Consider the following 15257-nt stretch of genomic DNA (forward strand, 5'->3'; position numbering starts at 1 on the left):
ATGTATATTAACAGGGTGATAAATATATTGTGCGTAATAACAATATAAAGCTAAGACCCACACAGGGTTATAACGCTATAAGAAGAAGAATAACAGTATAAAAATATATATTTATATATTTAAATCTTGTCCGTCTAATCACAATAAATTCTTATTAAATATTAAAATATTACAATAATTAACATTTAAAATATTTAAAATATTAAATGATGTTCTTTATCGAAATATTCGATTTACATTAGACCATCATTTTTCACGACATGTTTCAGTTCCTAAAACTTTACCATCTCAAGTATAAAAATATTAAAATCACTCGTACGTGACAGAAGTGTGTTGGCATTGTTCTCGGAAGGGAGTCGAGATTTGTGGATGTCGCTGAAATTCTTTATCTACACTTGCAATCTTTTTTGCATTTGGTCGGACAGTTCTTGCTAGTCTAGGAGATGACGATGTTCGAAGTTGTTGATAAAAAGACCCGCACATGTTGATGTCATATGTCATTTGTAGCACTGTTCGAATGTTCTTTGTCATCCTTTGTAATTCTGCGGTCTAGAATTACACGTCACTGCCTGAATGTGGACGTTTTTGGCGTTTGTAGCTTTTATTCCGTCCATCCTTTGACACTGACTAACAAACTGTGAGACGTACTCAAGATAGGGGTTGGAAGAAACTTTCCCTTGGATGAACATTATTATTTTTGCCATAATATTATATTGTAACTGTGGTAAAGATGTTTTCGATAGTTAAATATATTTGAAATTATTAAGTTTAGATACAAGTTGCTGCTTTATTTTGTTTTCGTCACATCTCTGTGAGGAGTTGCAGTGTTTGGAACTGCAAAAAGCTTTACAAAATTGTCATTGCCTTCTCGGTTATAACAATACAATAGTTTACTAACTGATGATGGAGAGTGCAGGTACCTTTGAAACGTTGGGGAGTTGTCTGACTATTATACAGCTGTACAACCCAGAAGACAGCCAGATTTTTGTCATGTTTCACGGAAGTTCGTTATAAAATTTTCGAAATACAAACGACACAATCATACAAAATCCGACTGTAGACTACTTCTAAAGTAAAACATTGTGGCCATTAAGTCTACATACAATATTAAAAAATATCTGCTGTTTTCTGTTTCGTTTCAAATTGCTACTACTTTATTACAATGAACTCGCAGAAAGAATTGATTTATTTTTATTATGTGATGGTCTGCTCTGTTAAGCGTGTTAATGAATATGATCACCAGATTCTGATAGGATTATTTCAATTTTCCCTTACTATCAAGAGGAACAAATTTTTCCCATTCATGTAAAGATGTGTTTAAATTTAAGTATTTGAATGGTTACATAACATTGCAAAACGATAATGGAATAATCGTCTTTGTAACCGTTTAAATACTATGCAAGTGCCCCCCTCCCAGCGATTAGGTCTCAGTTTTTTTTACTCAAATTTTTTCCGACCAAAATTTATGTGCATTTTCGTCTTTCGCTCGCTGTTTGCATTCGCCACCAAGTGTAGGCTACTCCCTTGATTTAATCGTAATAATACGATGGCGAGTGGAAACTATGGAGCTTCTCATTAAGCAGTTTTCTGAATCCTGCTACTTCTTACTTTAGGTAAAAATCTTCTTAAAGTATATTCAAACCTTACTGCCGAGCACGCAAACACAATTGCATATTAACCAGTTAATTTTTCGTGCACGTGTAAGAGGTCACGTGTATCCTGTCGCCTTCGGATGCAATCATGCATGCATATTGTGGTGCTGCTCCAAGCCGTGGATCTCTTTCACTCTGCGGTATATTTTAAATGCGATACAGCGTCTACTTCTCTCGCTTCCATGACAGACACGTACAAGTATGTAGTGAACGTGTAAGCATGCGCTTAAGCAACTATTTGTTTTGTCATCCGACTTATGTTAGATACTTCTGAAAATTTATTCAATTGCGTTTTTGGACAGACAGCATTTTTCTTCAGGGTTATTACGCGCGTCTAGTGAGAGTTAATGAGTTCAAAATGTTGCTTCGTCGTAGAAAAGTTGCCCAAAATCGACAAAGATAGAGTATCTGGTGGAACATCACGCCACTGGTGGTTAAACTCTTCTTATTCCTGTTATTGGATTACAAGACGCTTGAAAATTGACATTCATTTTCAAATATTGCTTTTTCGGATACTCATATTTATTCGAGGTTATTTAACGCAGGTTTTTACCGTAAAAGGTTTACAGAGGACCGAACGAAATAGGAAAATTAATTCGAATGCTAATCTAGAATGGATTTTTATGGAAGTTGTGTTCAAATTCAAAGTAACGTCTAGACCAGTGGTATTCAACCTGGAGTACGCGTACCCCCGGGGGTACGCGAAGACATCTTAGGGGGTACTTGAAATTTAAAAAAAAAATTTTTTATGATAAACACTGAATAATCAATAATGTAATTTATTTAATTTATTTTAGATGTAGATTATATACTATGTATAACTTGAATTATACACCAACAACTTTGGGGGTACAAAGTTGAAGAGAAATTATATCTGGGGGTACGCGAACAAAAAAGGTTGAATACCATTGGTCTAGACAGTCTTCAGTCAGAATGGCCTGTTACTCGTTAGAGTCGAACTGGGTACCTCAATATTGAATAAGCTGTTCCAACTTTCCGCGTTATGTAGTCGTGAACTATGGTTGGTTAGATCTTATTGCTGGACAGATGTGGAATGGCTAACTGCGTATCATAAAAGTTGCCGTGTTTGTACGTTATGAGTAAATGCGTTTTGTAACTCTTCTGTGTAGAGACGCTCAGTGCCCGGGTTTCTAAGGGTGTGACCCTCGAGTACACGGAGACATATTTTCTGTTCCCACATAATGCGTGTTAGTTTACGATCGACAACCTAAAGGACACTTTCTGGACGTCGCTTTCGTCGAGATTTTATCTTTCGTGTCCCGTAGGTTATGTAACTTCTGTGTCTTGTACAAGTAGATGATTTCATGATTCATTAGAAATGGATGTGTTGTGCGAGGGTCTTTGCCTTGTGTCTCGTAAAACAAGGGTCTCAGGCTGGACTCTATATATGATTACTTACAGAAAGTGACATTGCTGTACATCCTATACGAGGTGCGATCGGAAAGTTTCCAGACTGCGCGTATAAAAACCCGTACACTTATCTCAGGTATTAAATTCATCCATCACCCTCGAAGTAGTTCCCCTGGGAGTGAACACAACGATCCCAGCGCCGCTGCCAAGCCTGGAAGCATCCCTGGAAATCTTTCTTTGTCAGCCTGTCAAGCACCATCTGCGATTCTGCCTGAATCTCTTCTATCGTCTCAAATCTCCTTCCCTTTAGCTGAATGTTCATCTTTGGGAAGTGGAAGAAACACGGAGCTTAGAAAGGAAGTTGGGGTCGGTTCTTGCAAGATCTTTGAGCTCCTGACAAACGAGAAGTCGATTCTGCTTCTGGTCCTCAGACAGGAGCCTTGGCACAAACTTGGCTGCGATGCGTCGCATGTGGAGTTCTTCCTTTAGAATCAGCTGACAGGTCCCATAGCCTATCCCAACAATGTCGCACAAGTCGTTGATGTTACGACGTCGATCTTCGTGAATGGCCTGCCGAATCTTCGTAACATTTTCGGGCGTTGTGCTCGAAGATGGTCGTCCAGAACGCTCGTCATCATCGACAGAGGTTCGGCCATTTTTAAAACGTGAATGCCACACAAAAGTTTGTCCACGACCCATTGCGGACTCCCCAAATGCTTGCTTTAGCATTTAATAGGTTTCCGTAGCCGTTTTGGCGAGTCTTTGGCAAAATTTGATGCACACGCCATTCCGAAATCGCAGGAGGGTCGGTGTAATGCACTACAAAAACGCCCGTAACTAAGAAACAAATGCTAATTCGATGATGCCGGCTGGCACACTGATTCACTATGAATGTAGGCCGCACCCCCTAGCGGCAGAAGCTCGTACTACATCCGGTTCGCCCTCTATTGACACATTCTTGAAACTTTCCGATCGCACCTCGTATGATTACTTACAGAAAGTGACATTGCTGTACATCGATTTAATCGTTTCTTCTCCTTTGGTTGTGAAGTACTGCTGTAACCTGACTTCAAGTTATGGTAAAAGAATCACATAATTTTTGTAATTTTTTTTGACATTTAACGCCCTTACCAAGTTGGTAAGAGTGTACATTTTTATCACAGTGTAATATTAACGTTTATTTCCATCTTTCAGGTAAGTTGATTTCCTTGGCCGTATTACTCAGTTCAATCTCTCCTGGTGAAATGGTTCTTCGTTATGTAAGTAAGCGAATTTATTTTATTTTATTTATTGGTAATGCCGTCAGTGTTGAATCTGTTCATTCTTTAGGAAACTTTTGACTGTATACGTTTTGTGTTATGCGTAACACTATTTCAATCGCATGTATCAATCGTTGCGATATGGTGGAGGGTAATCCAAGTCCTGTGAAGTTATTTGCTTAACATTTTGAAGCCGAAGCTCTTTAAAATAATGTTTAAGAAATGACAACTGCAATGTTTGCCGAAACGTTGTTTAACACCAAATATCTGACGCGGTTGTCACTCGAAATCGAAGTTCACATTTAAGAATCAGTACAGAATCAATACACATTTCTCCATTACATAGGTCAGATGGTTATTATTTTCGGAATGAATCCTTGTTTTTCCATAAATACAAACTGCAGCGTTATTGATTCTTAAAAGAGATAGTACGTGTTATTACCAATGGGATTTAGAGGGTTAAGACCAGAAACCAAAATTCTGGAAATATCGATTTATATTATTTGCAAAAACTAAATTTAGATGAGTTAAAATTAATCAATTTGTTGCTTTCATTTTGATAATCTAAAAACCAAATTCAGCGATGCGCTCAGGAATTGACTCAGACTGTTTATAAAATTCATTACAGAACCAGAATTTTTCACGTTGTTGTGTTATAGGCGTAGGAAATTCTTCGATTAGGAGCGCATTTCAACACCGCACGTTGTGTGACGTAAAGAGATGGTTATGCAGAAGGTCTATAGCGGTCTTTGACGAACTTTACGATATGCTGTCTCGTCCTTTATTTAAACGGAATGTGGAAGACCTTGGTCGCATTGCTCGGGAGTCGAACCTGGTATATACGTAATGCAAGTCACATTTTCAGCTGACGTAACACACGCTGTTTTTCCCCCGTTGCGTTGACTTTATCTTTTACCAGAAAGTGTGTGAACTCTTCATAAGAGGTTACTTAATGATAATAATGTTCCATGTGATCTTTGACACCCCTTTTCGTCATCTGTGGTGCGCACAAGCATTCTACTGTTTCTGATGCTATAACTTAACTTTTATAAAGTAAAATATTTTATGTTGTGAGTGGTAAGACAGCACGCTTTTTCATAGAGACATCTTGCTACAAGTCAACTTAACGGCTGGAACAATGCTCTATTTTTGTCTGTGGAATTTGTCCCTGGGGAAGTAAGATTTCCTCCCCAGCACGGTTTGTTTTTGTAACTGTTTATGATGCAGTTAACCCCGAACATTTTTTATAAGTTTGTTTGTTTGTTTGTTTTAAAAGCTGACGATGACAGAGTAATTATAAGTCACACAAAACAAAGCAAGTAATCTCGGATCCATTTCTTTACGACCTACCTCTTGTACAGTTTGTCTGTTCTCCGGGTTCTTTGTATGCTTGTAAACTACCATCTGAAGAGGTTGCTGTCAAGTAAACATGAATGTTCGTCTCGGGCATAAGCAGGCTATCGCCATTCGACCAACACGTGTGTTGATTTCAGTTTCAAAACCCCACAGTGCAACCTTTCGTCCTTGTAAACGAACATTCTCAGAACTTGTGATCTCTTCTTAGTAGACACGAAATATTCGTAAGTAATTTTATGGTATGCCACGGTGGTCTAGCGGTTGTGTTTTGCTTCATGAATTATCCGCATTCTGGACGATTTCAAATCAGAATTTGGTTCCTCCGTGCACCCTACACGTCAAACCCATTCTTTGTCATATGGCAGTGATAATTACTAGATGAAGAGTAGGTCTACATCTTAAAACTCTGTTTGTAGATCAGACTATTATTCTTTGTGTCCGTGTTTGAGGGACTTGTGGTGTGCCCCATGTATATTTCATATCCCTTTTTATTATGACCCCAAATTTTAACGCCAAACGTACTTGTTCTGTTTAACAACTCGTCCCTTCCATTTATGTAATTCCCAATTTGAAGGTACCGGTAGCTGGAATTTATTTCGAGCTTCGCATTTGAACTTAGGTCTATTTTAATCCAACAGTTTTTAATGTTTAAGGTAAATAATTAATACATTAAGAATAAATATCGATATGTTTAAAGTCTTCCCTGTGTCTAGTTGTTTGCATCTTAGGACAATAGGGTCTAATAGTAGTTAGAAATGCAGATTATGAGGGTGATATTTTCTTCTATCTTAAAGTTGCGCGGAATGCTGCACCGACGAAATCGATAGACCGTGGACGAACTCATCTGTTTCCGAGCATACTTGTCAGCGTTACACCCTTCTTGTATATTTCTTTAGCCGGGATAAACCAACCAAAATTTCCCTTGAATAATGATCCTAACTATCCGCAGACTTTGGAGTAGAAACAGCTGAGCTTACCATGGCCCCAGATGTGTAGGTCCTGCCTGGAGGTGGGTTGCAGGCTTTAAGTCTCTTTAAGGCAATGCTGCATTGCGCCATACCGTACGCTATGGTCTACAAACATTCCTCTTGCATGGAATGTAACGAGTCGCCCGTGGAATTTACTACTCGATGTTAATATATCTACTGTTGGACAGTACATCAACTAGAATTGCTGTTTAAACCGACGTCTACCATGGATGAGAGTCTAGCTTGGATCACAAAGTTCGGACGAGAATATAATGGACGGAAGACAATTGAAGAAGTCTTGAGAATGGAGAAAATTACACAACGGAAACATGCACAGTTTGTACCCTTCACTTGATATTGCCGGGTCTACGTAGGCTGGACGTTAAGCGTGCGTGGGGAATACGAAACACGTATAAAATTTTAATTGCAAAATCTCCAGGAGAAAAATATATAATTTTAAATGAATATTTTTAAAAAAAAATATGTAGGACTTATCATGTGAAATGAATTAGGTTCAGATAGCGGAATATGTGTTGACCGAGCAGTTGACAGCGGCAAGGTGTATTTATTCCCGGTTGGAACTCAGTGCACTTTTGCAATCTCTGGGATATTCCCTTAAAATAACCCACAACTGCGTCCTCTTACACGATTTCCAATTCACAATTGATAATCATTCTATCTTACTTCTTTGGGCGCTACATCGGAGAGCTGCCTCCATCATCAGGGCGATGATGGAGGCAGCATGGACTTCTGAAACACCGGTGGACGTCTACCAGACTACACAGCGCAACAACCCAGAAGACAGCAATCGAAAGTTTATCGATTATACAGATATGATCTTAGGAAACGTGATAAATGTTGATTTAACTTTCTTTATTCGATATAGTGAATAATTAAACGCGTAGGTCCTTTAAAGTAAAACAGTGGACGCCTCTTTGCAGTTGTGTGACGAATTCTGATACATATTGTACCTGCAACGCCCAATGAGTTATGCAGAACAGCAAGAAACATTCCGAAAATAGGTCTCAAAGAAAGAAGAATGTGAAACGGAAAGGATGTAAAAGATACAACGCGGTTTCTGCAGAGATGGCTTTGGCTCCCTTTTTATGTGCTTTTGGTCGGGCTGTTATTTTGTGTCCCACACACAACTGTGGGCGCGTACGTTGACAGCAGAGCGGAATACTTTGGTGGCAGTTGTTGCCAGCAAGCGACATCTGGGGACCACATTGTGCACTCAAGCGATCTTGAGGGTCGCAGCCACCCTTCCCTCCTGCGCTCCTGAAGGACAATTTCACCCAGACCCTTCTCTTTCAAAAGAGTGTTAGAGAATAATTCATTTTATGGTGGTTTACAAGGATCAATATCCCTGAAGTGACAGTTTTTATATTGGCCTATACTTTTTTATCCTGCTAGTAAGTGTAAATAAATTATATATGGCTGTTGAAGCGGACCTGAAATGAATTGAATGTGCGATCGTATTTAAAAATGAGAAAAAACAGAAGAAAATCGTCAAAAGTCAGTTTCTAAAAAAGTAATTTTAATCGTATAAGTGTTGATGTTCATTCTTATAACGCGCTTAGATACCACACATAACAAAAAATCAGCAGAAATCGGATAGTTCCACGGGGTACAGTTAGAAAATACAGACATTTGCAGGCCGCATCAGATATGTGCTTCTGTGTGGAAAAATCCTGTCATTCTCAAACAGGTCCATTAGAATAAAAATAACAATTACGTAGGCTAATCGGCTGACTTTTTCGACTTAATCTTATTTTTAACACTCACAATTTTATAGGCTGTGTTTAGCAGCGTAGGCCCAGACATTTATAAAAATTATCCAGCTTTTATACGTTATTTCTTTTCTCCACGTCGTAATGAGTTGTCCCCAGAAACTGTGCCTTCTGTCATGTAATAGTACTGGTACTACTGTCAGTGGCTTGTGAGATGTTTATTCTGCTATTTTGACAGTGTCTGCAGTATATGTCAGGTGATTTTTGATAAATATTTTACTTGCTCGGTTTTTTGAAATGGGAATGCGGTGACTTTGCTGGATTACCGATCGTTCATTTGTCCTCAGTGCATTAGCCCCCTCCCTTCCCCTCACCATCATTAATAGTAGAACTTGCTAATACGTATGTATGATACTGGGAATGAAAGCTTTTTAAATTAACCACTGTCGGTCGGATTATTTACGTATGAGAACATTTATTATCAGTCACTGTGTAATTCTAAAATATTGTACCAAGTGACTATGTCCTCTTCTGTGAGATGAAGAACCCCGTTGCGTGGTCACCGATTCCCCGATAGTGACGCCTTACGTGATGCTGTCAGGGAACGGGTACGAGACACCCCCAAAGAACCATGCGGTCCATCTCTGCCCATGGTAGTCGCTTTCCATCGCCGGGTCGAAATCGTAACTCCAGTCTAAATCATTTGTATACACCCCTCGTATGTTGATTGCGAAGTGAAAATAAAAAGTGTTTTCTGAATTATAATTCTAAAACGTATTAAATTGATTTTCGACTAGTTTTGGCTTAGCAAAAATGTCGTAAAACATGATTGTTAGAATCGCTGTATTTTTTTGATATGATAAAGGAAAGAAAATCATGTCTTAAGATTTCCACGTAGATTTTTACTTAATCGTATCCGGTGTTGAAGCAAATTTTCGATTTTATCGTAGCGGACTTGTTAACCGCAAAAAGTATGTTCTTGCATTTCATTATTCGACATAAAAGAGAAATTATTACAGAAGCCCGTTTTTAATTCTATCGGGGAAAATAAATTTTTTTTTTTTTTTGGGTGAGAAGTCGTAGTCCACCCAAAGACTTTTAATTTCATGAATCTTTTGTAATTATTTTGGGTGTTTTTGTTGAGATAAAGCTTCTCATTCTGTTCGGTACGAATTCTCTACATTTTATCGTGTTTTCTTGGAGTTTTATATGTGTTTGTTATCAGTTTTGTCGTTTTGAAGTGATATTAATAAGCATAATATGAGAGACATAAAATAATGAATACAAAATTTTAAATAATTGAAGGTAAGATACTTCTTCAGAAACCTAGACGTAGATGGGAGGTTGTTATTAAAATTGATCTGGATCATGCAAGGCGTTAGGTTTTTGACTGACTCAAATGATGGTCCAGTGCGGCCTCTTGTGATCATGATAACGAACCTTCGGGACACATAAATGTTTGGAATTTCGTGACTAGCTAACCACAGACTTATCAATGAACTGCTGGAATAGTTGGAACTTAGTTGTATTGTTCTGGGAGTGATGCATTGTAACGAGCGTGTTTCGTTTAATTGCGGTGACTTTAGCCAAGCGTTGTTCTCTCCCGTTGCTAGGCGTCATAATGACGTTAGATCCGCATTTTTTATGCAAAACTCCAGCCGCCCATCCTTGCTGTCGACTAACAGATGTGTGGGAACTGTTCATTACGCATTCTCTGCTCTCAACAGATGAAGGCCTCCTGCGTGTCGCATTTGTTTTATACGAAATGAAATTGAATCTGAGGTCTTCGCCGTTCAGTGATGTAATAAAATGGCCCCCCTGCAATACGCCTATAGCTGATAATTCGGTATTTGTTACGCTGTACGTTTTCATTAATACGCTAGCTTCTCGTTATATAAACGTTCACGTAATTAATTTTTCGCATTAACGGACTTAAAAAATCATAATCTCTTTGTCGGAAAACGGAAATTAATTTTCCTACGTACGCTTTAGCTCATGTAATCGTATCACTAATTATTGTATTCAAGGTAATTTGAAATTTGTATTCATTTAATAAATGGTTTTAGGGAACGTATCCCATTCGTAAAGCGAGGAATTAACGGAGACTTATGCCAGAAGTCCCCACCATTGAAGATGTAGGCCTGAGCTAGATGACGTGTTAAATAAAAAATCGGTGAATGTGTAATTAAGGTTAAGAAAATATACCAGAAGAGGCCTTTTTTCGAAATGAATTTAATATAACCCTTCGATAGTAAGGTGAGGCATATGCTGAAGATTTCTTCGGTGCCCTTCATTCGAATTTATGTGATTTCAGTCATAATCGTCTCATTGCATGTTTTAACTATGCGTTTCCTTTAACAAAATAAATAGAAACACATTCATGCCATTAGACTGGTCCCTTAGGTTGCTGTTATAAATTATAATAATTAATTTTTCCTTTTATTTTATATAATATTTACCACATTGAGATGTGTTCCAAATAAAAATTGTAGATCGTTATTATATATATATCTATATTTTATTATCAGTTACAATTGTTTAATTACGAGCACTTACTTGACAAAAAATCTCTGAAGTTTGTGGTATGGACGTCCTGTAAAATGGGATTTGTAGGCGTATGTCGTCAGTAGGAATAAAAATTACATCCCCTCTTCAATTTTTAATGTACGCTTCCAAGACCGAGTAATATCGGAGGTGAAACATATGAACAGGCATGACCTCCACCATTATACTTATATTTGCGCATGTGTATTACAGTATGCAGAGCGTGTCTTCAACATTTCAGAACTGATATCGCTTGTGTTCCTCTTTTCACAGTCTTTCTTCTGATAAACCAGGAAGAGTTTTTGTTTTCCCATCGGTTTTAGTGTGTCAAGCCTACAATTTACGAAGTGTCTTGCCGATAGCAAGAAGTTTTCTCCCTTCTCAAATTATTTTCCCCCAAAATGCTTCAGAGTGTCATGTAATATTTTCTTTGTAAAGTTAAACTTTAGTTTGACGAGATGTGGACTCTCTGTACCTAAGGTGTGTTGTGTAATCAATTTTCAAGTACATGCTAACAAAGCTGTGGGATCAGAGGTAAAAATTGTAGCAGCGAAGAACAATTTCAGATGTAAATTACAACATCCGTGGGTCTATAGGTTAATATGTACCATCTAAAATGGCGTGTGGGTTTGCCAGAACGTGACATGAGAAGGTGGTTTCGCTGTAGGTCAGTTACAACGAAAACCTCACTTGTTATCCGTACGCGTGCACTGGATCCGTAGAAAATGTCACCTTTGTTATGTCACTGCACGCTAATCAGTCAGCTGTCATTGAAGCTGAAGTTTATTAAAAGTATCAAGTTGTTGTCTCAAGTATTGGAAGTTGTAAGGACCGTGACAGAATTTGACAGTGAATTTTAAGTGGTTATTTTAGTCTCGTATGGTACGACGAAGAATGTTGTAATTAGTTCAACGTTGTGAAATAACATGATCTTCTAATCTAATTTTGTCTGGCTTTTACGTATTTTGGTGAGTACAGGAATGAACGGCTTAATGAATAGGAGATATTGACGCTGAATTCACGAGTCATAATAATTTAATATTCAAAATGTTGAGACATTTTACGTTGTATTCTATCCTATATGTATAGTATGTTGCTGTGTAATACACAAATTCGCTTGCTGGTAGGCTTTGCTCAAGGGTTTGTCGCTTATTAACAAGGCCTCCTCCTAAATGTTTAACGACTCTGATCTTCGTGGTTTACTGTAGTCTCTAATACCACATGGAAAATTCACGTCACACTTCCTTCTTTATTCTTTCCCAACTTTCTTATAATTGTGTCGTCGTAAATGTCACTTAATATTTTGTGTTACTTACTCGTCCAATCTTCCTGGAAAATCTAATAAGTTTTTTCCCATTAGTTTGTTCTGGTTTGCAGCGTCATATCATTGATTGACTGATTAATTACGATAGTTTCGTAACAATATTGCAGGTCGTTCGAAGCTAATTCACCTGGATTATCTTCATGCTACCACTACAAAATCAGTCAGATACCATTGCCATCTGTATACCACATATTGTAATTATCTGACGTAATTTTTTTTACAGACTAAACAGTTGAAATAATAAATTGCAATGTTAGAGATAATAATTCATTTACAGTAATTTTGCATTTCCTTGTAATAACCATACATTCAAAAATCATACATGCTCGCACGAAGCATTCCGTTATGTTAATAATAATTTTGTAAAATTTATTTAGCAGGTGTATTTGCAGCGTGAAAGCATTGTTCTCTCAATTAAATTCTAAATGAGCATGGCTTACGGACTGATACCAGATAGTTATCCTCTAATTACGAATTCGTACCATCTGGCGAATGGAATAGAATTTATTTACACTCCAAAGCCAAACTCGCTGTTTTGCACATTTATTCCTAAACACACATCTTCGTCAAATGCACTGCGAGGAAGACACGAGTTTATGCACTGATAACACAAATACAGGGATACAGCTACAGAACACCAGTGAGCTTGCCAAAACGTCAAGCCCAATAGACCGGATCTTTCGGGAAGCGATGTAGATCGAGTTCCGTTCCGATAATATGAACAGGGAAGATGGCTTCTCCGTCGATCTAGCTTGAAAGCCTCTCTTTCGTGACGTGAAGGAGCGAAGACAGTCTTTCACCAAGGAATCTATTTTGTCTTGTGATTGTTCTGTTAATAAGGGCTGACTTCTCTCTTATCCTCTCCTCCCCACCATTTTACTTCTCCTCTGATGCCAAGTGTCCCTATTGGCCCGGCTTAGTCTCTGCCTCTTTCCATCGTGATTGGCTCATCTACCGGTACTTGCAGTTTCGATGACAGATCACTGTGAATTATAGAAAAAAAGATTAATTGCAGTTTCCGTGCTAGATCAGTTTCGAAAGTATGTGGTTTAAGGCTGACATTCAGCGCAGGAATGACAGCTACATGACTAACACTGGTGTCATCGCACCCCAACGAAACTTTGCCGCAAGGCGACGTCACAGGTGCATCGAGCGTTTGTTAATGAGTTCTGCCCCGCCGAACGTGGGCGAGTGTGGTTTATTTCACACTGGTTCGTGCTTGTTCGACAACTCGACGAATTAACGCTGGGTTTGTTCGTTATCTTGTTGAACATCTGACAAGTGGCTTAGCTTTATACCAGTCTGCAGATATTATTTTTTCTTCAGTTTTTGTTTTTTTATTGTGTTGGACGTCGATAAATTTCAAGATAACAGACAGACGGAGTTGAATGATTTGTTAAGGCAGAAGCAGCTGTGTGTGGAACGAGAAGGGAAAGACAACTTACTGTTAGAGGGGCAGAGGTGAAAGATATTTATGCACAGTCGCAGATGAATTTCGTCCAAGCAAAATACAATTGTGCCATTGTGTAATGTTTTCGATTATCATCTCGTTCTTAACTGAACTGAAGAACTATGCTTAGAAGGGACGATAATTCTAAATGGATTTTGAAGATGTAGATTGTGGAAGTATACACTGAATTCATCTGAATCAAAATGGGGACAGGCTGTTGAGAAAAAGATCAAAATGCATGAAGCGCACGGAATTTGTTGATAAACCGAGCAACGTGTTACATTCACAAGAACTCTGCTTCTTGATTATATACAATTAGAAATATTTTTTGTCGGAACAGTGATTTTGTGGGTTTCCCATCAGAATTTCAAAGCGACGGAAATCGTACCACTGGACTTTCTGTTATATGGTTGTCGCTGAGTTTTGACTCTGTTGGAAAATCAGTATGCACAGAGTGACACGTCAATAAATAGGCTAAGATGATATAATTTCGATCATTTGTTTCTTTTTTGGGGTACACATGTTTTAAAAACAAATACTTTTAAATTATGTTAAAAATAGAAAATATTACACAAACATGTGGTATCAAACTTTTTTAAACAAACAAAAATGTAATCGATAAAATACATTTTAAATATGAAAAAGAATTTGATCCAAAATGTACCGCAATAGTCCAGTCCCGATCACATTGAAGTTCAATTTCGATCAAAAACTTTTTCCACGTGCAAAGGGCTTTTCATGAAATTAGGTTTTACAGCGCAACGCAATTTCTCTGGAACTCCTTTTCGTCACAAAAAAGACATCGCATTTGGCAATTGTTTTGTTTCCCCTTTCGATATCATGACAAATTACTTCGTGAGTGTTGCGGGGAAGATGTGGCATCAACTGTAGTAAACATGTCAGCTTTTTTTTCTGAACCTCTATTGTTTGAACTCCGTTTAATGTTTTCAAGCTGGCTGAAGGAACTCTGGAATAGAAACGGAATCTGCCAGAAGTACGTTTTAGGAAAGACAGCAGTGTATCATTTGCAGTTTATTTGGCAACCGGTCCCAATACGTAATAATCCGACATCAGACTGTCAGCCGTTGGAGACATGGGTTCTACGCTGGACAAGTTGGCTTTGACATGTCGCTGGTGATGACAACGATGACGAGATTAAAAGTTCTGGTATGCTGACCGTGCTTGGCGCTTGTTATTTAATGTAGGAAACGTATCTTTCAATAGGGACAAGCCCAACCCGGATGTGTCTTTCACGTGCGTAGTGAGATCTGGGTTTACACGAAAATGTATCACGTGATGCTGTAAAGAGTAGGAAAAAGAACTTGTTTATGTGTTGAGCTATTGACAGAAGGCACCATCTGGAAAATATCTTTCTTCCCTGGCTGGAAGTGAACTGCTGAAGGATACAATCCCTGTGATTTGTAAGTGGAAGAAATGTGTGTTTGTTCCAAAGGAAAATTAAAAACGGTTACGTATAGACGGGTGTAATAGTACTCGTTTGCTGTCGTACTCAATACTTTCAGCTGCTATGAATTTGCAAAATGTTTTGGCGTACAGAAATTTACGTATATCTGGATCAGATACATTTCTGCTTAAATTGGGA

General features: G+C 38.2%; 1 protein-coding gene and 1 long non-coding RNA gene across 28 annotated transcripts in view; one reads left to right on the forward strand and one right to left on the reverse strand.

Annotated features, from left to right (window-relative positions):
* Rbfox1 (RNA-binding Fox protein 1) overlaps positions 1-15257 on the forward strand; it is a 351925-nt gene that overhangs the window by 208969 nt on the left and 127699 nt on the right. The window contains exon 3 of one of the 26 annotated variants that reach the window (XM_087351500.1): positions 4218-4282. The exons of 24 other annotated variants lie outside the window; for them this stretch is intronic. In XM_087351500.1, the coding sequence (XP_087207626.1) occupies positions 4268-4282 (15 nt within the window). In that variant the 5' untranslated portion in view covers positions 4218-4267. Of the gene's footprint in view, positions 1-4018; positions 4103-4217; positions 4283-15257 lie in introns of those variants that run through there. One more of the 26 variants, XM_087351503.1, reaches the window with a different exon arrangement.
* LOC147873368 (uncharacterized) lies at positions 11887-13543 on the reverse strand. 2 transcript variants are annotated; one of them, XR_015535861.1, is made up of 2 exons: positions 13314-13543; positions 11887-13187 (listed from the first exon to the last, which is right to left on the reverse strand). It is a non-coding gene; the product is annotated as an uncharacterized LOC147873368 (long non-coding RNA). The 2 variants fall into 2 exon arrangements; XR_015535860.1 differs by having other exon boundaries at positions 13298-13543.

This window comes from Zootermopsis nevadensis, unplaced genomic scaffold (genome assembly GCF_977971745.1).
Source record: "Zootermopsis nevadensis isolate Lab colony 2312 unplaced genomic scaffold, Znev_1.0 Znev_ptg000019l, whole genome shotgun sequence".
NCBI classification, from domain to species: domain Eukaryota; kingdom Metazoa; phylum Arthropoda; class Insecta; order Blattodea; family Termopsidae; genus Zootermopsis; species Zootermopsis nevadensis.